The sequence below is a fragment of the Chanos chanos genome, chromosome 7, assembly GCF_902362185.1.
Source record: "Chanos chanos chromosome 7, fChaCha1.1, whole genome shotgun sequence".
In the NCBI taxonomy this organism is placed as follows: domain Eukaryota; kingdom Metazoa; phylum Chordata; class Actinopteri; order Gonorynchiformes; family Chanidae; genus Chanos; species Chanos chanos.
In genome coordinates, this window is record NC_044501.1 from 4,615,609 (window position 1) to 4,640,021 (window position 24,413).

Below are 24,413 nucleotides of genomic sequence, written 5' to 3' on the forward strand. Positions count from 1 at the left end.
CAGGAGGATCACTAAGTACCCATGAAGTCTCACATGGGGACGCTATACCAGAAGAAAGGTAAAAATGTAGTAAAATCCCAGTTACTTCAGAGAAAAGCAGATATTTCAACGAAAATTCTTGTGAGTCATCACAGTAAAGGACCCTAGTTGAGAAATTAAGAACCCTCTGTGTTGTCCATTTTGTTCTATAGCCATCTTGGTATTATCCTTTTTTTCCTCTGGTTTTCTATGGCAGGCCATGGGAGTGCTATGTGGATTTTCTTGGCTTCTGCTAAAGCTCTAAGAGTAGGGGTCAGCCTGTGAGCTGCTTGGCCCCAGCATTGCTGCTTACAGCTATATTTGAACTTATTATTACTTTTTAAAAACAAGATTCCAGTTTTCAAAATTGTGGAACTGTTATGCTGTATAGCTTTTATGTTGGAATGACAGAGCTGTTTGTTTTCTTTCCTCAATTTGTTGGAAATGCTACTGCTGAGTACACATTTGTGCACTCTGTAGGAATCAATAGTGGGTATAAAGAAGCAATGTCCTATTGTCCAAAGGGTACACTGACACAGATGGCATGAGTGCATTATGCAAGTTACAGGAATATCTTGTTTGTTTAACCCTTTGCCCTCAGTAGAGTCCCAAAGACCAGAGGGCTGTACTACAAAGCGAGGTAAATGGCTTACCCAGGTAACTTCTGGTTAAGTTAACTCAGAGTAAGTAGTAAACCTCCTAATAGAAATGCTCTATGGCTTCATTCTCCTAGCAAAACAAAGCCATTTGGCTCTTCCATTAGGAGAATTACTACTTACTCTGAACCAGAAGTTACCTGGATAGGCCAGTTACCTCACGTCGCAGTACAGCCTTCACAGGTTTAAATTTCTTGCATAAACAAGCACATCCCCTTCTCCATTAACATCTGTGCTTAATGCTAATAACATTTTTAGTGCTTTTTTCTTTCTCTCTCTCTCTCTTTCTCTCCTGATTGTTTTAAAACTCTAAAATTAGGACTTCTAAAATGTAAATTCATGTGCATTGATATACATTACAGCAAGGGCTGGCTTGGTTTGTCCAAATGACCATCATTGTCTTCAGCCACACCTCCGGCCAAATCCTCCATTTTTCATGCAAATGCTTTTTTTTTTCCCCCAGTAAGTATTTTACTTTTAGATTTTCCCCTTGATCATTCATCAGAATCGTCAGTTGTGGTAATTAGGTCACAAGGCTTCCTAAGGTATATTGGGTTGAATGTGATTGCATCACAACACAAAGGGCATTGTTTTTATCTACGTAGCTTTGTAGAATTAGTGTCACGAGATGTTTGCACAATATCAGTGTCTCAGAAGTAACTCACCATTGTTCATCCCTGTGTGAAGTCTGTGTGGGGAGGGCTATAAAAGCTGTCCAGCCTCACAGACATTTTGACAGATACAGCCAGGAACAGACAGACAGGATGCATATGGACCTGGTGTGGCTGGCCGTGGTTTCTCTCTCCTTACCCCTGGTCTCAGAATGCACTCCACTGTGAGTACACACACACACACACACACACACACACACAGATATACAGATGGACAGTAAATGTAAATTTACTGATGAGGTTTGTCAGCTCTGTGCTTATACAATGGAACACAAGCAGTTACAGAATGCGAGGAATAAAACTGCATAGGCCACGATCTTTAGCTGATGTGCAGTTAAAGCCACATCTTTTAGAACTTTGAAAATGATACTCGAAAACTGAGGCAAAAAATAATTTCGATGATGATTGTTTCTGTTTGGACTGCATATTAGCTTAAGCTTAAAAATGTGAACTTTGGAAGTACACTAGTAATGCCCAAAATGTACCTACATGTTAAAAAACAGGTTCTCTTAGATATCATATGCGTTTGATATTAAGAGTGCATGTGGTTTTGTAGTCAGTCAGTCAGTCAGTCAGTGAAGAGTTCAACAACCTGTATGATTTAGAGAAACTGAGACATGTCACACTGAGACATGTCAGTGTTTTAAATAAGACAGGGATACAGATTAATGTTCCTGTGAGGCTTTGGTCTGTAGTTTTAACACATAAATGCACCTGTAAAAAGAAAAAAAAAAGCTTATATATCGTTCACCTCTTGACTTTTCCCTCCCACAGCTACATCATGTCGGCCCCTAACCTCCTGAGGGTGGGTACGCCAGAGAACGTGTTTGTGGAGGCACAGGACTATACCGGTGGGGGAAACATTGATGTGAACATTGTGGTGAAAGACCATCCACGAAAGACCAGAACCATAACGACCAAAGATGTTGTTCTGACTGCGGTCGACAACTATCAACTTCTAACAAGCATAGAGGTGAGGACTGACAATCTGTGTCAGATTCAATATGGTTGCTAAACTGTACATGTTTGTATTAAACATATTGTAATACTCTTAGCACGGCAATCTTGATTGCAACATTGTATAAAACATCATTATTGTCATGTATTTATCAAAATTACAATATAGAAATATCAGTTCTTTAATTTAGCCTTGCATATTTATCTGTTGATGAGATTACTTTTTGAAGCAGTGTATTTAGACTGTATTCACCTTAGCTTACTGAATAAAGTGCATGAGACAATGTTTTATACTGTCCTAAAACTTCAGGACGTTGTCAAATGTTATGCCTTTCATTCATCTTTAGATTCCAAACTCAAAAGATTTCTTTGGTGAGGATCCCCTGGAGAAGCAGTATGTTTACCTGCAGGCCCAGTTCCCTGGCAGTTTGCTGGAGAAAGTGGTACTGGTCTCCTTCCAGTCTGGCTATATATTCGTTCAGACTGACAAGACCATTTATACCCCAGATAACACAGGTGAGACTGGTCTAGGATAAACATATGAACAGAACATGGCCATACTCTGTCAGTATTGTGTAAATAATGTGTACCTTTTTTATATACCACAGCAAGGAAATGGTGCCTGGGAAAGCTAGTGTTTTAAATAAACTTTCAGAAGATTCTAGCACAATTTACACACACACACAAACATGCACACACACACACACACACACACACAGACACACACACACACAATAACTTATGATCTGATTTATGTTTATTTTCTCACCAGTTCTCTACAGGCTCTTCTGTGTAAATCCTGGATTACAACCTGTGACAAGTGGAATCTCCGTGGAAATTATGGTAAATAATCCCATTAGTACATTATACATAGAGTCGATTACAGTTTCAAAATTATCCATTGTCTGTCAGTTTACTCTATAATATAATGTGACAACATATACATCAACTTAATACTGAAGAAATGATGTGCTGTGACCCTCATAACAAAATGTGTCTGACAGTTGTACTTTTACAATGTCCAAACAATGCATTTTAAAACATTTGTCATTTGTGATTTGAGATAAAAACTGAACACATCCAAAAGTAAAACAAAAAACAGAAACATTAAAATTGCTTTCTCATGTAAAACTAGCATTTTCATAATCTATAATTTTTCATAAAGCAACATAAAACATGACCACTAGCATTAACTCATTATTGTTTTCCTCCAGACCCCAGACAATATCATCATACATAAAGAGACTGTCTTTCCAGAGCAAGGGGTTAAGTCTGGAAAGTACCAGTTACCTGAAATCACTAGGTATGTTTAAAAATATCTGCTTATGAGGTATTAGGAATCCAACTGATGCACTGATTGTAAGTCGCTTTGGTTAAAAGCGTCTGCTAAATGCTAAATTGTAAATTGTAATTGTAAACTGTAAAAACTGCGCTTCTGACTGTTTGGAAACACACAGAGCAAGACAGATTTAGGTATTACTTGTTATTTTAGTGCCATTTAGTGAAAATTAGGCAAAGTGTAAGCACACCAATGTGACATAAAGTCATCCATTTATGTAATCAAATTCATCATGTCTACATTTTATGTGAAGCTCACAGTATTCTGTCCCTCCTAAACACATCTCTTCATCCATCAGTTAAAATGGAATATGATGAATGAAACCTCACCTTATTCTAAACCATTCAAAACTTCCATGATTCAAAAGCGAATGAATATGTCATAGACCTAAACTGTTTTTATCAGTGTTTATAGGACACTGGCTCAAACATAAAGCAAAGTCCATACTATTCTTTGGTGTTAATATATTGAACTTTGGGTTAATATGTACATAAATCATATCTGCACATGACACCATTAAACCTATCAGTTGTATGAAAGTGGACTTGTTTTTAATGCTATTTCATATTCCTGCCTTTGACTCTTCCCTCTGTGAAGCTCAGGGACCTGGAAAGTGGTAACAAGTTTCATAAGTTCCCCACAGAAGAATTTTACTGCTGACTTTGAAGTTAAAGAATATGGTGAGTGCTTTCTCTCTCTTTCTGTCTCTCTCTCTCTTTCTCTTTCGCTCTCTCTCTCTCTCTCTCTCTCTCTCTCTCTCTCTCTCTCTCTCTATCTATCTCTGTCTCTCTTGCTTTTTTGGTATTGTAGAATTTGAAAGATATGACTTCTTGTCTGTTGTCTCATAGTGTTGCCCAGTTTTGAGATTATTTTGAAACCAAGCCAGGCTTTCTTCTATGTGGACGACAAAGAGCTCAAGGTTGAAATACAAGCAAGGTAATAAAAAATGTTGCTTTTATGTCAAAGCCACTGTTTAGGATTTATTAAACTAAAATAAAATACGTTAATGTCTGTAAGTTTGAATGCATCTTTATTCGTCATTTAGGTCATGCCGTTTCAAGTAATGATCCTTACTTCAAAAGGCATGACCAAATTCATGTGTGTGTGTGTGTGTGTGTGTGTGTGTGTGTGTTTGTTCATTTGATTTTTCTTATGGAACTGCATATAGTGATGTATTTACATAACTTTGTGGTTATATTTTTTTTCCTCTGATTCAGTTTAGTTTTTTTTTCTGTAGTGTTTTCTTTATTTCCTAGGATGAAAATGTAATTTTTTCAGCTGCAGTTTTTGACCTTTGCTAATATGATTCTGTTTGGTTCTGTTTAAGGTATTTGTTTGGAAAGGAGGTGACAGGAGTAGGTTTTGTGTTGTTTGGAGTGATGACAGAGGAAAAGAGAACTATTCCTGGATCTCTACAGAGAGTAGAGGTGAATATTACAGTTTTTGCAATTTTTGTGCGCACAAACTCTCACACACTCTATCTCACACAAACTCTCTCTCTCCCTCCCACACACACACACACACACACACACACACACACACACACACAATGGGGGGGGGCTGTTTCAGGTTCAGACGTGATCCAGTCGATGGGTATGTGCTCCCCATGAATATTAGTTTTATGTAAAACTGGGAATTAACTTTCATGACATGGTCACCTAGGGAGACCTTTGTGCTGCCTTCTTTTGGTTATCATAATACCAGATCCTCATTTCTCATTACCTCCTATGCTGTCTTTTTGTATGTTCCTTACACGTATGCACAGACACACTCAAACTCTTACCCATTCTCTCTCTCTCTCTCTCTCTCTCTCTCTCTCTCTCTCTCATAGTCGCAAACATGCTTAGTCTTTTGCTGGTCATTGTGATCTAATATTTTTATTTTATTTTGGTTGATTTCAGATCAGAAATGGCTTAGGTGAGGCAGTACTGAAGAAAAGTGATATCGAGCAGACCTTCCCTAGCATTGCTGAGCTTGTTGGGCGGTCCATATACATAACTGTCAGTGTATTAACAGAAACTGGTAAGAAATAATCTCTCTCTCTCTCTTCCTCTCTCTCTCACTCTCTTCCTCTCTCTCTCCTTATCATTTGTTACTAACTTTGTGGCTTAAGGTTTTCATTCTAAATATAATGTAAACCGTGCACTGTTTGTGTGTTCATGTGTGTGCTTCTAGGCAGTGAAATGGTAGAGGCACAAAAGGGTGGCATTCAGATTGTGACATCACCATACACCATTCAGTTCAAGGGAACTCCCAAATACTTCAAACCTGGAATGCCGTTTGATGTCTCGGTATTACATATTTTCCTTGTTTAAATTTCTCTTGTTTAAACATAAATATTTACAAGGAAAGCATGGGGATCACATTCTTTGCATTTATCTTGAAAGTAAACCCTAAATTTTTTGATCTGAGATGGTTTACTTTCAGATTGAATTATGACATGTCATTCAACAGTAAGTCACATTATGAGCAATGCCAAGAGCAATGGCAGGATTCCTGTTCCCTTGAGTACTAATTCTGCTCTGTGTGAATTTGACAGGTCTATGTAACCAATCCTGACCAATCACCAGCAAGAGACATTGAAGTGGTGGCTCAGCCTGGTGGAGTCAGTGCTAGAACCAAACCAAATGGGATGGCAAAGCTCACGGTCAACTCCGAGGGAGGATCCTCCCAACTGCACATCTCTGTAAGCCCTGCCATGACCATATTCCATATACAGGCTCTATTGTAATTCACATCACACATATTAAATTATCAGCACGCACATGCAGCATGGTTTTCAAAAAGCTCCATGTTAACTTAGCAACAGAAGTAGAATGAAAAAAAACAGGCTGGTTCAAAACAGAAAAAATCTGCACGTAAATCTTTGTTCTCATTTTATTAAAAGTGCGCAGACAACTTTCATTCAACCCTTTAACAACTCTGACCAGATACAACGGTAGAACAACCATCAGTAATATTTACAGTCCACATATTATATTTTATAAGGCATGACATAGGTACTCAGATATTACTGTAGGACAATCGTGAGATCCATAAATGTGTAATACATGTAATTAGGACTAAGAATATCTATTTTTTAAAAAGATATAATTCACGACTAAGCCAGTTACTGTTTTAGCAAATACCAAACGCATTAGCACAGGCATAATCCTGTATGTGAGGTAATGCTAACACGCATGTACTCACAAAAACAAACAGACAGGGAGATACTTAAATAACTCATATAATTTTAACATACCCAATCCTACATGTGTGGATATCCACTTGATTATGGAAGCCCATTAGTCTAAATGATGTGATCAGCATGTTCAGAGTGAGATAGCTTGGGCAGTGGCTGACTTATGCAGTCCACATGGACGACCACTGTGTTAGAGTTTCATTTTCCCCTTTTTTTTCATTTCATTTCAACACGAGATTGAACCAGTCAAAACCCTAACCCTAAGCCTACCCAGAGCGGTCCATGGGCAGGGATTGGGAAACAGTTCTATAGAGAACAGGATGAAGACACTTTCTTTCAGAATCTGACTCTCTGGAGAAGAGGAAAATGCACATTCAAAATAACACAGAGAATATATCACTGTTTTTTTTTTTTTATTTTACACGTATCAGGTCAAGACTAACGATCCACGGCTTACGGATGCTAGACAGGCGAAGAACCACATGTCTGCCTTTGCTTACACAACCAAAGGCGGCTCCCAAAATTACCTGCACATTGGGGTAGATGCCACAGAACTCCAAATCGGAGATCAACTCAAGGTCAACCTCAACCTGGGCAAAAGTCCTGGAGTCCAGGAGCAAGATTTCACCTATATGGTATAATTTTCTTTGTGATCACATGATGTATTGCTTATGAAGTCATTTTATACTCTGTATCAGTGTTAATTTGTTACTTAACTATGTATATAATGTTGATTACATTAATATATGTTTGTTTTATTTGGCACACATGTTTTTAATAAAGTGTGTAACTGAAAAGACGTGATATTTATTTGCAGAGTATCCATATCACTGTTTAATCAGTACCTTTTCTTTTTTATTTTCTCTTTGTCAACAGATTCTTAGTAAAGGACAGATTGTGAAAGTTGACAGATTTAAGAGGAAGGGCCAGGCTCTGGTGACTTTATCTTTAACAGTGACAAAGGACATGGTTCCTGCTTTCCGTCTGGTGGCGTATTACCACGTAGGTTCTTCGGAGGTTGTGTCTGACTCGGTCTGGGTTGATGTGAAGGACACCTGCATGGGAACGGTACGTTTTATAGAAAAATTTGAGAAGATTTCCAACCTAAAATTGTTCGTTTTTTGTGGCCCTGTGACAATGGTCATAGTCATTATGGTGACATAGTCACATCACCCTTTTGGTCAGTTTGTGGATTTTAACCAATATCATGTTTATGTTCCTTTAGAGGATATTATGAAGCCTTTATCATGGAAAAAGTAAAGGAGACTTAAATTCTCTAAATTTCACAAAACAAAATGATGTTGAACAGAACATCCCCATTATAAAACAGATTTATCATCTCTCTCTCTCTCTCTCTTTCTCAGCTGAAAGTACAAGCCGTTCGTGCCAGGGACACATACAGTCCTGGTAAACCTTTCAGTCTAGAGATCACTGGAGACCCTGGGGCTAAGGTTGGGCTGGTGGCTGTGGATAAAGGAGTCTATGTGCTCAACAACAAGAACAGACTCACCCAAACCAAGGTGACCAACCCAGTCAAACACAGTTATATTACTATTTAATTTTAGTATTTTATTAAGGTTACAGAAAGCACTGCTTCACCAGTGATTGGAAGTTAAGGCAAGGGATTGTATTTTCTGTTAAACTCTCTCACAGTAAGCACACACAACCTCTCTCTCTCTCTCTCTCTCTCTCTCTCTCTCTTTTCTCTCCTCACAGATCTGGGACATCATTGAGAAACATGACACTGGTTGTACGGCTGGTAGTGGTAAAGACAGTATGGGGGTTTTCTATGATGCAGGACTGCTGTTTGAGTCCAATACTGCAGGAGGCACTGACTCCAGAACATGTAGGTTTTTTGTCATAATTGCTTTATACATCATACAGTACACAAAAAAATAAACAATATTTTTCACAGTGCACACATACACACAGCTGGGATCAAGTACATTGCCAGAACAATAAATATATATTCATGTACTCTAGTTTACTATTTCACATTTTATGTTTCCAGTAACAACATGCCCCACACCAGCAAAGAGAAGACGACGCGCTGAGACTATTCTGGAAGTCACCAAAAAGCTGAGTAAGAGACTGCATTTATTTAACACCTATTAACAAATACCATCATTTTTCCTGTTAACTAATTTTTCTCTGTCAGCTGCCATCTCTGTGTGTCCTGTCAAACTCACCTGCCGCTCTGTCCAGAGATGCTTCATTCAGAGGAATGCTTGTGATTGGTGGACATTTGATGTCTATGTCATCAAATGTCACCAGTCACAAGCAAGATGTCTATGTGTGAACATTACATTTAGTCAGCTCGTTTGTGCAACAAAAAGTGGACAGTTAATAACAACAGAGCAGCTTTTTTAATAGAGCAGCATTTTTTTGCTATTATGAAACAATAGAATATAGTATGTAGGTAGACTTACAGAACTCACAGAGCTCTCTTTCTCTCTGTCTGTCTCTCTCTCTCTGTCTCTGTCTCTCTGCTCTCAGCGGATAAATACTCAGGCCTGTCAAAGCAGTGTTGTCTGGATGGAATGAGAGAGAATAAACTGGGCTACACATGTGAGAGAAGGTCAGAGTTCATCATTGATGGGGATGAGTGTGTGAAGGCTTTCATTCACTGCTGCAAGGAAATGTCCACTCGCAAACAAGAGGCCAAGGATGAACAGATGCTTCTCGCTCGCAGTAAGATCACTCCACTGTACCAGCACACACCTTTATCTAAACCACAACCAAACACACACACACACACACACACACACACACAGACACACACACACACACACACACACACACACACACACACACTCACATTTAAACTACAATTTAAAACACAGTCCTCGGTTAAACAAAACTCATAAACCTCATTGAAACCCCATGTATATCCAACCACAGCAGTCTACACAGACATCTCAATCAGACCATAACTGCACCATCAGCATGGAGAGTTACATCCACCTGTGTGTGTGTGTGTGTGTTGCAGGTGAAGAAGATGATGAATTCTTTATAGATTCTGATGACATCACATCACGTACTCAGTTCCCAGAAAGTTGGCTTTGGGAAGATGAACTGCTTCCTCAGTGTCCTGACAACAGGCCATGGTTTGTGGGAGAAAAAGTTTTTTTAACAATTTGTTATGAGTTGTTTTAAGATACAGTGAAACGTTTATTTCACTTTAAAATAAGAGGATATCTGCCATAAGCTGACATGATATTTTGAAACAAGTCAAAGTCAAAGCATCGAAAAGTAACAAATATTGAAAAAATTGCTTCAACTGTTTTTAATTTTTCATTTTAATCATCCCTGTTTTGTTCATTTTAACTGAGGTTTTCTTGGGATGTTCTGGAACAAATATTCCACTCCTCTTTCTGTTTCAGCCCCACAACATCCATTACCAAGAGCAGCTTCCTGAAAGATTCCATCACCACCTGGGAAATCACAGCTATCAGCCTGTCTCCATCTCTTGGTCAGAATCCCAGTTGTCTTATCATCTGTCTGTCTCTCTGTCTGAAAAACTCTTTAACATTTTTTACACCAAGACCAATACTGGATCTTAACTGATCAATCATCTTTTTGACTTTCTTTTTTTAGGTATCTGTGTGGCAGACACCTATGAGATGGTTGTTGTGAAAGATTTCTTCATTGATCTGAAGTTGCCTTATTCAGCTGTACGCAATGAACAACTAGAGATCAAAGCCATCCTGCATAACTACAATGACTATGACCTAGAAAAGGTAATTTCTGTTTATTAATAGCATTTTATGGGCTAAATTTGTCTTGCTCTTAGTGACTGGCATCCATGTTCAAGGTGAATGTGTAACTTTACTGAAATTAAACTATATTCGGTTTTCAGTTTCTGTCTGGTGGCTTGCTGTGGCACAATTAGATGACCCATGTCATCTGTGCTGAGACATGATTGGCTGGTTCTCTTTTTCAGGTGCGAGTGGAGTTGATGGAGACTGAAAATGTGTGTAGTTCTGCCAGCAAGAGGGGCAGATACCGCACCCATGTAAGGGTGAATAAAATGTCTACCCGTGCTGTGCCTTTTGTCATCATCCCAATGGAACTGGGTGAGCACTCTATCGAAGTGAAAGCCTCTGACTCAGAAGGTATAAGCACAGACGGCATCAGGAAGGAACTGCGTGTGGTGGTGAGTTTGCATTTTGTCCCCGTTTTAAATCTAAATCAGGAACTATAGGAGAATAAAAAAAAAGTTCAAAATGGTCAGTCTTAATACCTTTTATATTGTGATGTCATGATACAAGTTTGAAGTGGATTATGTGGTTTAGGCAGTATCAAACAGTCAGATTTCTTCACACTGACTGATCTGAGGAGAATGTCTTTGAATTCATGACTTTGTGCTGCTACCTGCTGGCTCCAGCTGAAATTGCAATCAAAGAATGAAGATCATATGTACACATCAGGTGATAGAATGTAATTAGTGTAGTAATTAGTCTAAACTCATGCTTCTGATCATGTGTAGAGCTACAAATTAATGCAAGTTTCAGTAGCACTTTACAGATGGGCAATTATAGGGTAATGATATGGTAATACTATGGTAATAAGTTGTACTTATCCATAAATTGAATGGTAATTTCCTAGTTGTTACTAAATAATAAGTAATTTTAAGGGTAGCAAGTCAGTAATAAAATGGTAAAGTAATGGTAACAAGTTGTAATTATCCATGAATTAAACATTAGTTTCCTACTAAATACATCAGTAATTATCGAGGTAACAAGTCAGTAATAAAATGGTGAAATAATAAAATAAAATAAAATTGCTGTCTTAATATTTAGTAACAACTAGGAAATTACCATTTAATTTATGGATAAGTACAACTTATTACCATAGTATTACCATATCATTATCGATCTGTAAAGTAAAGTGTTACCCAAGTTTCTATAGTGTACATCATGTTCTCCCTGTTCACCAGCCTGAAGGTGTGTTAACCAAGCTTGAAGTGAAGAATCTGGAACTGAACCCAGCTAAACATCAAGGTAAGAGGAGCAGAGTTGGATAAACACAACAATAATCAGCATGTAGTTTAATAACAGGTCATTATGACACCAAACATCTCTCTGTTTTTCTCTCTTTCTCTCTCTCTGTCTCTTCTCTCAGGTAGTGAACAGGTTGAGTTTATTAGGAGTGATCCCCCAAAAGGACGGGTGCCTGACACCCCAGCTAGCACACACATAACTGTGACAGGTAAACACACACACACACACACACACACACACACACACACACACACTCAGTAACATGTAAAAATGTAAAACACACATTGAGTATTCCTCAGCATGCATTCTTGTCCTTTGTTCTTCAGGTGAAGAGATCAGCCAGACCCTTGAGCAGGCAATCAGTGGAGACTTCATGGGCTCCCTCATCGTCCAGCCAGTGGGCTGTGGAGAACAAAATATGATTTACATGACCCTTCCCCTCATCGCCACGCATTACCTGGACAACACCAAGCAGTGGGAACGTGTGGGACTGAACCGCAGAAATGACGCCATTAAACACATCACCACAGGTCAGTGACCCTCTGTGACAAAAGAGATCATTTCCTCAGATCCAAGCCAGGTAGCAGAAGGTATCCAAATGATAACACAAACATATTTCTTCGAATGGTGTTTGTTGTCAGTAACATGTACATCATGTACATCCCCAGTTCATGATGGAGGTTAGTGGTTGTTGTGAAATGTGTGACCAAATTGTTATGTTTGTGGTGTACAAGAGTAAAGGTAAAAACCTCAGCCATATGAGTCCATTGTTACTCTGGTATTAAAACCAGACAGTATGACAAATTGGAACCCAGGTACCTGACATTATTAGCAATGCACCTAGTGAGACTACAATATCATCTTAACTATCTTAATCAGCACCACAAGTTAATATTTGCAGTTGTAGAGATACTGTAGAGATATTGTCTGTTTTGGTTTCTAAATGAAGTACCATGCCATGTCAATACCAGTAACCAGTAGGCGATTTGTTATTTTTTAACAGGGGGATGGCCAAATGGTCACTGACACCATTCTGTAGAGTTCATAGGCGCATGACAGGTTAACAAGGGTGATTTTGGTCATTTTGCTAAAAAGGGGGATGGCATCCCTCCTCATCTCCCTACAAATCACCTACTGCCAATAACCTCATTACTGGTCAGTGTTTGTAGCACTCAAGTGGATATTATTAAATCTCTGTTGCCTAGGTTACAATCGTGAGCTTGCCTATCGTAAATCAGATGGTTCTTATGCTGCATGGATTGAAAGACCAAGCAGTACATGGTAAGCAATTCTGTCATTTGTTCTCTATTTTTTTCTTTTATATTTGATCAGTCTTCCAAAACTCATGTGTTAAACATTGTTTTTTTGTGTCAAAGGCTGACGGCGTATGTGGCCAAAGTTTTCGCTATGGCTAGCGACCTCATTTCCATTGAGGACAACGTGATCTGCAGCGCACTAAAGTGGCTGATTCTGAATAAACAACTTCCTGATGGCATGTTTAAAGAAGATGCTCCTGTAATCCATGGAGAGATGGTGGTAAGTTGGAGAGAAGGGGGTAAGGATCAGTTTAAGTTACTGTTAAGGTTAATTTCATACTTATGTAACTCCACAGATTGCTTAATCTTACACAAGTTTGGTCTGCAGCCTCTCTAAACTAAGTGACACTCTCAAATCCTTGCTCTAAACTTCACAATTTATAGAGAGCTTGTATTAATTTGGTATGATCACTCTCTGTTTCCAGGGCGATGTGCGAGGGAAAGATGCTGATGCGTCTCTGACAGCTTTTGTGCTCATCGCTATGCAGGAAGGCAGCAGGTTATGTGTGAACAGCATTGGTGTGAGTCAATCCCATATGCTCCCTACAGCTTTTTCCTTGGTTGTTTTTCCCATTCATCCACATCATCTGGATTTGTAGTATGTTATGTTTATTCAGTAAATGTTTCATTCATTTATGTGTAAAATAGTAAACAGTTACAATCAAAATGTTTTTTTTCCCAATCGGACTAATTTGTGGGGCTGTCATACCATCTTAATATGCTGACGCGCATATTAACTAATATTGAATGAAATGATCGCCATTTCTAATTGTTCCACCATTGCGTTATCGCCTTAAAACAACTCTATAGATGGAGATTTGATACATTTCTCTGGCTGTAATAGATCTCGCTCTCTCTCTCTCTCTGTCTCCACTTCAGAGTCTTCCAGACTCTATCAAGAAATCTGTGGAGTATTTAGAGGGTCGGCTGCCATCTTTGACAAATCCTTATGCTGTTGCGATGTCGTCTTACGCATTGGCCAACGCAGGAAAACTTGATAAAGACACTCTAATGAGGCACTCAACTCAAGGAAAAGGTCATTCACTTTCTCTTTAGTTCTAATTTCAAACACACAAGTTAGTGGAATTTTTACAACTTCTTTCAATCAAGCTCAAACTGGGAATCAATGAAATGACCTATAAATGTACACAAGAAATCTGTTGATGAGGTGGAAAAATTAAACGTCTCTGTCAATGAACAGAGCTGGTCTTTTAGACACACGCTACACCTCGCTGACTTTGGGAAATTACTTAAGCCTAAGACTGACCTGGTAAAGACAAGAAAACACTTGGCTGTCCTGAAAATCACTATTGGTAGTACTGCTGTGAAGTAAAATTGATCTTATCTTTTGTCCTCTATACAGATGGCATTTACTGGCAAGTCCCTGGTGGCCATCATTTCTCACTAGAGGCCACAGCCTATGCCCTGTTAGCGCTGGTCAAAGCCAAAGACTTTGACAAAGCAGGACAGGTAGTTCACTGGCTGAACAGACAGAAATCTCACTATGGAGGAAGTGGCACCACACAGGTATTCTCTCTCAGAACATCTCAGATCATTCTCATACTACAGTCAAACTGAACAGTATAATCACTGATCATTCTCCTACTACAGACAGTCAAACTGAACAGTATAATCACTGATCATTCTCATACTACAGACAGTCAAACTGAACAGTATAATCACTGATCATTCTCCTACTACAGACAGTCAAACTGAACAGCATAATCACTGATCATTCTCCTACTACAGACAGTCAAACTGAACAGTATAATCACTGATCATTCTCCTACTACAGACAGTCAAACTGAACAGTATAATCACTGATCATTCTCATACTACAGACAGTCAAACTGAACAGTATAATCACTGATCATTCTCCTACTACAGACAGTCAAACTGAACAGCATAATCACTGATCATTCTCCTACTACAGACAGTCAAACTGAACAGTATAATCACTGATCATTCTCATACTACAGACAGTCAAACTGAACAGTATAATCACTGATCATTCTCATACTACAGACAGTCAAACTGAACAGTATAATCACTGATCATTCTCCTACTACAGACAGTCAAACTGAACAGCATAATCACTGATCATTCTCCTACTACAGACAGTCAAACTGAACAGTATAATCACTGATCATTCTCATACTACAGACAGTCAAACTGAACAGTATAATCACTGATCATTCTCATACTACAGACAGTCAAACTGAACAGTATAATCACTGATCATTCTCCTACTACAGACAGTCAAACTGAACAGTATAATCACTGATCATTCTCATACTACAGACAGTCAAACTGAACAGTATAATCACTGATCATTCTCATACTACAGACAGTCAAACTGAACAGTATAATCACTGATCATTCTCCTACTACAGACAGTCAAACTGAACAGTATAATCACTGATCATTCTCATACTACAGACAAACTGAACAGCATAATCACTGATCATTCTCCTACTACAGACAGTCAAACTGAACAGTATAATCACTGATCATTCTCATACTACAGTCAAACTGAACAGTATAATCACTGATCATTCTCCTACTACTGACAGTCAAACTGAACAGTATAATCACTGATCATTCTCATACTACAGTCAAACTGAACAGTATAATCACTGATCATTCTCCTACTACTGACAGTCAAACTGAACAGTATAATCACTGATCATTCTCATACTACAGACAGTCAAACTGAACAGTATAATCATTGATCATTCTCATACTACAGACAGTCAAACTGAACAGTATAATCACTGATCATTCTCATACTACAGTCAAACTGAACAGCATAATCACTGATCATTCTCATACTACAGTCAAACTGAACAGCATAATCACTGATCATTCTCATACTACAGACAGTCAAACTGAACAGTATAATCACTGATCATTCTCCTACTACAGTCAAACTGAACAGCATAATCACTGATCATTCTCATACTACAGTCAAACTGAACAGCATAATCACTGATCATTCTCATACTACAGACAGTCAAACTGAACAGTATAATCACTGATCATTCTCATACTACAGACAGTCAAACTGAACAGTATAATCACTGATCACTCTCATACTACAGACAGTCAAACTGAACAGTATAATCACTGATCACTGTCATACTACAGACAGTCAAACTGAACAGTATAATCACTGATCATTCTCATACTACAGACAGTCAAACTGAACAGTATAATCACTGAAATAGAGGATGTCCTTAGGTTTGCAAGGAAGTGACTGTTTAATATGGAACTCAGCGACTGTGTTTAGTAATGCTGGACATTTTTGTCTCTTCTGTAAAGTTTATTTTCTATCTTCATATCATCAAATGAAATGTATTGCATTCTCTGTGAAATCCATCCCTGGCAATCAGTTCCTGTTTAATTAAAACTGTGTTACGGAGTTTAATACAGTCTCAAAGTTGACAAACTTGTAACCAAATCTGGGGTGAGTTATGTTTGGTCAAAAAGGACATAGGTATGTTCTAGATTAAAAAAACACTCTGTGATGTCAACCACTACTACTGTTTGTTTCCTAGGCAACCATTATGGTGTTCCAGGCTGTGGCAGAATACCGTGTACAAGGGAAAAAGCAGCAGGATATAAATCTAGATGTGGATATTCAGATTTCTGGCAGACAGAAACCCATCAAATGGTCCTTTAACCGTGGAAACTCCCACCTGCTACGCTCAGACAAGGTAGGAGGAGACAAAGGAGAGTTCAAACAGTTAAAATACTGGAGGAAAAAAATTATGCATTGACAATATAACATGCTGAGTCATCCTTTAGCGCCATGTTTTGATACAACACATTAACACATATTAAAAAAAAAAAAACTTAGATTAGCTAATACAGAGACTAAATAAAGATTTGAGCATCAGGAAAGTTTACAACATGATATGAACACAACTTGTATCCTCTGGGCAGAGAATGGTGTTTAACACTAATCCAACAACTAGGTGAAGAAGTCTCTGCTGATATTCCTGGGTATCAAATTATTTTTATTTATTTAGCTAAGACTGAAAATCAGTGAAGCCGTGGTTATATGACCTGCCAATCAAATGTATATACGTACAAAACTCTGAAGTCAATATCAAACACAGACATACACACACACACACACACACACACACACACACACACACACACACACACACGCATATGAAATGTATATCTTTATTTACTTAACTATATATCTTTATTTATTTACTTTGTTATATATATGTTTTATAAGCTATATGTAAATACATGCATTACACATTATATATATATCATACCCACAGCTCCAGATTGACCAGAACCTCACTGTTGTTGCCAAAGGAACTGGTGCTGGAGCTGTTTCAGTAAGTATTTATGATTCTAAGTTTTGGTTTTTTTCCCTTAAAAAAAGGAACATAACGGATGATTTATGAGTTCATTACATCTGTCAAATATCCTGTCTGACCTGTCACTCAGGTGTTGACACTGTACTACGCCAAACCTGTTACAAAGGAGGGTGACTGCAAACTTTTTGATCTGGAAGTGACAATGGACAAACAAGCAGCTGGTACGAGTCCACAAGTCTTCCACTCAATTTGAGCCAAAAAGGATGTTTTTGACCTGAGACCCTCTTACTCTCTCTCTCTCTCCATTTCAGTGTCTTATCCTGGAGCAAAAGAAACATACCAGTTGAGCATTGAAGTATTGTAAGTAAACATAAATGTTAGCATGTTTATGAGAAGAATATAATTCTAAGCTAAATCAGTCAGCTCATTAGTGGACAGATATTTTATGTGGTGAAAATCATAAAGATCAGATGGATAATAAGTAAAAAAGAAAAAAGGTTAATGTAAAAACTGAGAAATACAGTAGTACTGTTTCTCCTATTTAGCCTTATACTGCAAAACACACCACATGGAGAAATATGTTCTGCTATATGTAATTTATAACATGTGAACTAATGAGAGAACAGAGATTAATTAACTTTGCCCTTTTAACAAATGAGTATGTTATAATGTTTATTGTTGAAAAGGGATGCTGCTTTGTGCTGCCTTCTGAGTAAATTTTAAAGATTACCCCTGATGTGGACTTTGGACTAATTACAAATATATTTTTGTAAAAGGCTGAGCTACCCACAAATGCCCAAACAGGTGTTAAAATTGGCCCATTTTGCATCATCTTTACAAATGAAATCTGTGTGTGTGTGTGTGTGTGTGTGTGTGTTTGGTTCTGTTTTGTTCTTTTATGTAGCTATAAGTCTGGGGACAGAGATGCCACTATGTCCATTCTGGATGTGGGTTTGCTGACAGGCTTTGTTGTGGACGAGCACGATTTGAATGAGGTGATGAGAACAGACTGGCACATAATCTGTCAGATATCCACATCTCTTGTTTTGTTAGTATGGATCTAGGCATTTTAGAGAAGGATACTAGATGGTTCATGTCTTCATGTACTAATACACCCAGATAGACACCTCCGTCATATCTACAGACAAGGGGAAAAACTTGGAGGAGTGTGAGAAAGAGAATTTGTATCATTCTGTGATTTTTCATGACATATTCAAAATAATGATTCACATTTGGTTCAGCTCACTTTTTCAATTCACTTTAGTTTTAGTTGTTTATCTGTGATGGCAGACATTGGTGTAAGACATCTTAGCAGATTTTTTTTTCTAATGAGTTTCTGTACTATGCTGTGATGCTCCATTGTGACTCAATGTTTAGCTAATGACTGGACGAGACAGGTACATCCAGAAGTTTGAGATGGATAAACAGCTGTCAGAAAGAGGCTCTCTCATCATCTACCTGGATAAGGTACTGCAGAAACACAGACACACCAGTAATTTACAATTATCAGTCAAGTATCTATCTATGTATAAACTCAGTTCTGAGTATACCCTCTCTCTCTCTTTGTCTCTCTCTCTCCTTCTCTCTCTCTCTCTCTCTCTCTCTCTCTTCCTCTCTCTCTCTCTCTGTCCAGGTCTCTCATAAGCACAGAGACAAAATTGTTTTCAGGGTTCACAAGGTAATTGAAGTGGGTCTTCTTCAACCTACTGGAATCACCGTGTATGAGTACTATTCTCCAGGTGAGTAACACACACACACACACACACACACACACACCCACACACACACACACACACACACACACACACACACACACACACACACACTTAACCAGTCATGTGTGTGGTAACCTGTTACAGCCCAACGCTGTGTGAAGTTCTACCATCCCAACAAGAAAGAGGGGCACCTTAACAGAATATGCCATGGAAAACTGTGCCTATGTGCAGAAGGTATGTGGTGTGTGTGTATGTGTAAGTATGTGTAAGTATGTGTGTGTGTGTGTATACCCTGGAGAAAATTGCTCTTATCATGTCTGTCACAGAAAACTGCAGTCGACAGAAGAAGGGCAAAGTATCAGAGAAAGAACGTGAGGACAAAGCCTGTGAGCCTGGCATGGATTATGGTAAATATTGATGAAAGCTGTATGTGTGTGTGTAACATGCAAATTCTAAAGATTGACGTAAAACATTGTAGATATTAAAACAATATATTTTCTAACTATAATATATAATACTTTATATATCTAACTATATAAAGTTTTACTTTAGTCAAAACTAAAGGACAGTTATTTAACCGTTTACTTAAGAAAATAGATATTGGGTACCTGGTTGGTTTTCCTCAGCAGTGGACATGACAATCATTGTTTTACAATTGCTTTACAGTTTACAAAGTTACTTTGGAAAGCAGCAAGTTGACTGAACACACAGATATTTACAACATGAAGATTGACCAAGTTATTAAAGAAGGTATGGCTTTAAAGTTCTCTTTTCAGTAAAAGAAATCCTTTCTTTTTCTTTGCCCCATTTTTTTTCTCTCTTTTTTTTTTTTGGCCAACTGCTGATTCTAAAGTTTAATTCTAAAGAATTTCTTTTACTTCATTGTTCAGTCCCTTGTGATTTTTTGTTTGTTTGGTTGTTTACTTGTTTACCTTGGAAATGTTGATAATCAGCTATAAAAGATACAAACACAACTTGAAATCACTTTAATTATAATATGACCAATCCTTTGCTCTTTGCATAATAAAGAGTCTAAATTAGAAGGTGTCAAATTCAATGTGCAGTCAGTATTACCTGAACAACCTGTGCATATTGTAACACGCTTTCCCTACGGATGGAAGTCACACGATTTTTAAACGATTCTTCCCATTTGAACCAGCAGTTCTGTAGTATAATGTTTGCACAATGCCGATCATTCAAACACTAAAACAAACTATACTCAGACAAGTTCTCTTTATAGATGTAGAAAATGAAAGCTTGTGTGATGTTTTGATGAGGCTGTTTGTTTTGCTGTAGGTACTGATGCTGGAGTGGAGGGGAAAGAACGCATCTTCATGGCTCATCCACACTGTAGAGATGCCCTGGATTTACTGCAAGGAAAGACTTACTTAATTATGGGACGATCCACAGACTTACCAAGGATTGATGGAAAGTAGGTGTTACTTGTGTGTGTATGTGTGTTTTGTGTGTATGTGTGTGTGTTTTCAAGAGAGACAGACTTTTCATTTCATCTGTTCCCATCCTCAGATTGCAGTATTTACTGGGTGAGAAGACATGGATTGAATACTGGCCCACGAGAGAAGAAAGCCAAACTCCACAGTACAGAGAAAGATTCGCAGGCATCAGAGGACTGGTCCACATGTTCATGAACCGCGGATGCAGCACATAAGACATCTCAGCATTTTTGTTTATTATTTCAGTTTTCACACTACTTTTTATTTACCCAAGCTGAACACAATCAATATTTTTGATGAGAACTGTTACCAAACTTGGAACCATGTCTAACTAGTCACTATTATGTAGTGTGTCATCTTCAGATGGGAATGATATTTATCAAAGACCTGACAAAGTGTATGACAGACACCTCAAATAATCTGCACATGGATCATGAAAGTCAGGCACAAGTTAAAAATAAAGTCACTAAATCATGAAGAAAAAATTTATGTGATTCCTACTGATTTTGTTCCATACTATATGTGGCACTGTTTCTTTGTTCTTAGAGCCTCAATAATAATAATAAGAACAATAAAAATAATAATAATAGTGTGTAGTGTGTAGTTTCACACCACTCATCTGTGAGTAATCTACTATGATTCCACTCTCTTCTCTGTGGTCTAGTCAACGAAATCATGCCAGTATGTAAATGAATTACTGACCAATCATTAAACAGACTGATTAGTACAATGAATTTGAATATAAATATTTGCCCATGAAAACATAAAATAAAGCATATTAAATAAAGGATGATTATATTGTAGTTACACGGTAATCAAAAGTAAATACCAAGGCTATGAGCTCAAGTCCCTAATAGGCCTGATCGGAAGTGGCTCAGCAGTGGCTCTGTTAACTGTGGCTCTGTGAATTCCATGTTGAACGTCCCAACAGAAAGACTTCCTTTGCATCCTTAACATTTCTATGCATTTCTGTTCCTATGACAGTTAATACTGTGTACTGTTCCTATGACAGTTAATACTGTGTACTGTTCCTATGACAATTAATACTGTGTTCTGTTCCTATGACAGTTAATACTGTGTTCTGTTCCTATGACAGTTAATACTGTGTTCTGTTCCTATGACAGCTAATACTGGTGATTGTCACATCAGGTACATGTTGGTTTTCTTCCCAAAGCTGTTGAGATGACCCAAACCCAGTTACAGAGAATACATCTGAGACTCATGAGTAGTATAAAAAGCAACTTTACTTTTGATAATCTTGAGAACAACAACAGCAACAACAACAACAACAACAACAACAACAGCAACAACCAACAACAACAAAAAAAATCGATAATAGTTTAATGCAAAGAACTCGAGAGAAGCACAGAACATAGACAACACATCGTGACTATGGCCAAGGCATGGACCTAGACCAAGCAAAGGGCACAGAAAGACAAGGGACTTAAATACTGAAACAAGAGATGAAGATGAAGATTAAAGATAATCCTTTGACTACACCTAAAGACCAGAATGACACATCATAAAAAGTGCTTATTCTTTCTGTCCTAATATGAAGAACCGTTGCAACACATGCACAGGCAAAACACAAAATTTTTGCTCACTTCAATGTAATGTACTTCCTCTTTTTCATGCACATTAATTGCATGAAACAATCGTCTCCCACAATGATAACCTTGTCTTTTCACTGAAGCTTGTCTGCAGTTACCACTAACTGTCCTATGTCATCTCAGGAGATGGAAGATAGTTTTCTTCCATCAGACAATCACGCAGTATTTCATGGGTACTTTGCTGTTTTTCACTTTTTTCTTTTTGTTTTTGTTTTTGCTTTTTTTGTTTTGAATAATCAGGATCTGTGAATAAAAATACAGTTAGTGGAGACTAGAATTTTGCCTGCAATACATTCTGTGGGGTGCAAATGATGAAATCAAGTGTGTGCTATTACACGCATAATAGAAATGAGTAGCATTTTCTTTAATACAAGCAGTCCTAATTCTAAACTGCAAGATTCACCTCATGTGCTCTATTGTGATATAATCTGTTTCGTTGTAGTCTTACTTCTCACTTTTATTGCAGCATATGACATATCTTCTAGTTAATATTCCAATTTATGCTCTGAATTCTCAACTTTTTTCTGATATATAGGTTTTATCACAGACTTTCCCTTAATTGCTCTGGGTTCTGTTATTACGGACTCATGGATTTTGTCTGAAAGATGAGGGTGTGAGCAGGCAGATGTACAATGATTGGTCTCTGTTTGTGATCCTGGGTCTGAACATAGGTAACAATTTCACTATTGGTTGATAGCAAAACATAGATCTTAAAACATATTTGTTTATATTGTCTGTGAGAGGCATTGTTTCAGTCCAAGAATATTCTAATCCATAAGTAATGCAAACACACCAACACTCACACACAAACACAGACACACCCCCACACACATACACACACATACACACACTTCCGGGTCCCCACGACCTACCATGTGGCATAACAACATAATTTAAATTTAATATCAGCTTTTAAATTAAAGCTTTCATCTTCACAGAACAACTTTATTGATCTGACTGTGTTAATCTGCAGAGTTTATTTGGAGTGGCATCTAGGAGACTTCATAATTAGCAACAATGAACCTGCATGATGTCGGCACATTTGGACTGACTACATCACTAAGATCTATGTGTGTGTGTGTGTGTGTGTGTGTGTGTGTGTGTGTCTGGGGGAGAGGCATATGTGAAGTCTGTGTGGGGAGGGTTATAAAAGCTGTGTTTGTCCAGCCTCACAGACATTTTGACAGATACAGCCAGGAACAGACAGACAGGATGCGTATGGACCTGGTGTGGCTGGCTGTGGTGTCTCTCTCCCTACCCCTGATCTCAGAATGCAATCAGCTGTGAGTACACACACACACACACACACACACACACACACACACACACACACACACACACACACACAGATATATACATGCACACGCACGCACACTCATGCAAATGTGCGTACACACACACACACACACACACACACACACACACACACACACACACACACACACACACACACACATTTACACACACAAACACACAGCCACCCACACACACACACAGAAACAGATACAGATACAGATACAGAGAGCACAGGTGCAGTGTACACTCAAAGATGAAAACACAAAACATGAAATAGCACCTCGACTGTAACTCTTGCACACACGGGGACATGTCTTATTTCCTGTAGTACCATTCTTTTAATTCAGGCAAATAAGAAATAACTGATAATGAAAACAGATGACGAGTAATGAAATACCTAACACATTTCTTCACAGATTCAAAAAAGCCCAATAAGAATATGTTAATATGTGGTTCCGGATTTGCTGTGCCCATGCTTGTAGAGACCACAGATGCATTGTTTAATACCCTCATATTTTCTTAATATCAATCCATTTTTTTTCTCTTTTCACCCTCTGTGTAACTTATGTTTTGCTCCTTTTGTCACAAGGGATTACTTGCAAATTTCACATATTTTTTCAGAACATTAATATTTACTTGTTAGATGTTAATTGTCATGTTTTATGTTCTGGGTAACTGGACTGTCATGCAAAACATGTCACGGTAACATTTTAAATATCACACATATCACACCAAAACATGCAAATTTTCATTCTCTGCAGAGTGTATGAGTCTGCAGAGTCTCTGCAGAGGTGTCACTGAAGTCATGATCCCTCAAATTGCAAAACTCACAAAGGTTTAACTGATGTGCACAA

General features: G+C 38.0%; 2 protein-coding genes across 3 annotated transcripts in view; both read left to right on the plus strand.

Annotated features, from left to right (window-relative positions):
* The first annotated feature begins 1,422 nt into the window (after positions 1-1,422).
* Positions 1,423-20,977, plus strand: LOC115816656 (complement C3). Of its 2 annotated transcripts, none has more exons than XM_030779689.1 (41): positions 1,423-1,509; positions 2,120-2,318; positions 2,650-2,818; positions 3,075-3,145; positions 3,517-3,605; positions 4,239-4,321; positions 4,490-4,577; positions 4,969-5,068; positions 5,543-5,663; positions 5,817-5,932; positions 6,181-6,327; positions 7,254-7,457; positions 7,699-7,890; positions 8,187-8,342; positions 8,539-8,668; positions 8,834-8,905; positions 9,319-9,513; positions 9,812-9,929; positions 10,206-10,294; positions 10,420-10,562; positions 10,766-10,978; positions 11,762-11,839; positions 11,964-12,033; positions 12,152-12,355; positions 13,031-13,106; positions 13,202-13,361; positions 13,567-13,662; positions 14,021-14,177; positions 14,505-14,668; positions 16,699-16,857; positions 17,443-17,502; positions 17,615-17,705; positions 17,796-17,844; positions 18,389-18,479; positions 18,862-18,951; positions 19,118-19,223; positions 19,344-19,433; positions 19,526-19,606; positions 19,866-19,949; positions 20,496-20,631; positions 20,727-20,977. In XM_030779689.1, the coding sequence occupies exons 1-41, from the start codon at positions 1,439-1,441 to the stop codon at positions 20,866-20,868; spliced, it is 4,950 nt and encodes a 1,649-aa protein (XP_030635549.1). In that variant the 5' UTR covers positions 1,423-1,438; the 3' UTR covers positions 20,869-20,977. The 2 variants fall into 2 exon arrangements, with proteins under 2 accessions (XP_030635549.1, XP_030635550.1); XM_030779690.1 differs by having other exon boundaries at positions 9,812-9,923; positions 10,420-10,571; positions 11,762-11,825; positions 11,947-12,033.
* Positions 20,978-23,448: 2,471 nt separating this feature from the next.
* Positions 23,449-24,413, plus strand: part of LOC115816657 (complement C3-like) — a 29,010-nt gene continuing 28,045 nt past the window's right edge. Inside the window, exon 1 of the mRNA XM_030779691.1 lies at positions 23,449-23,546. Coding sequence (XP_030635551.1) covers positions 23,476-23,546 — 71 coding nt within the window. The 5' untranslated portion in view covers positions 23,449-23,475. The remainder of the gene's footprint in view (positions 23,547-24,413) is intronic.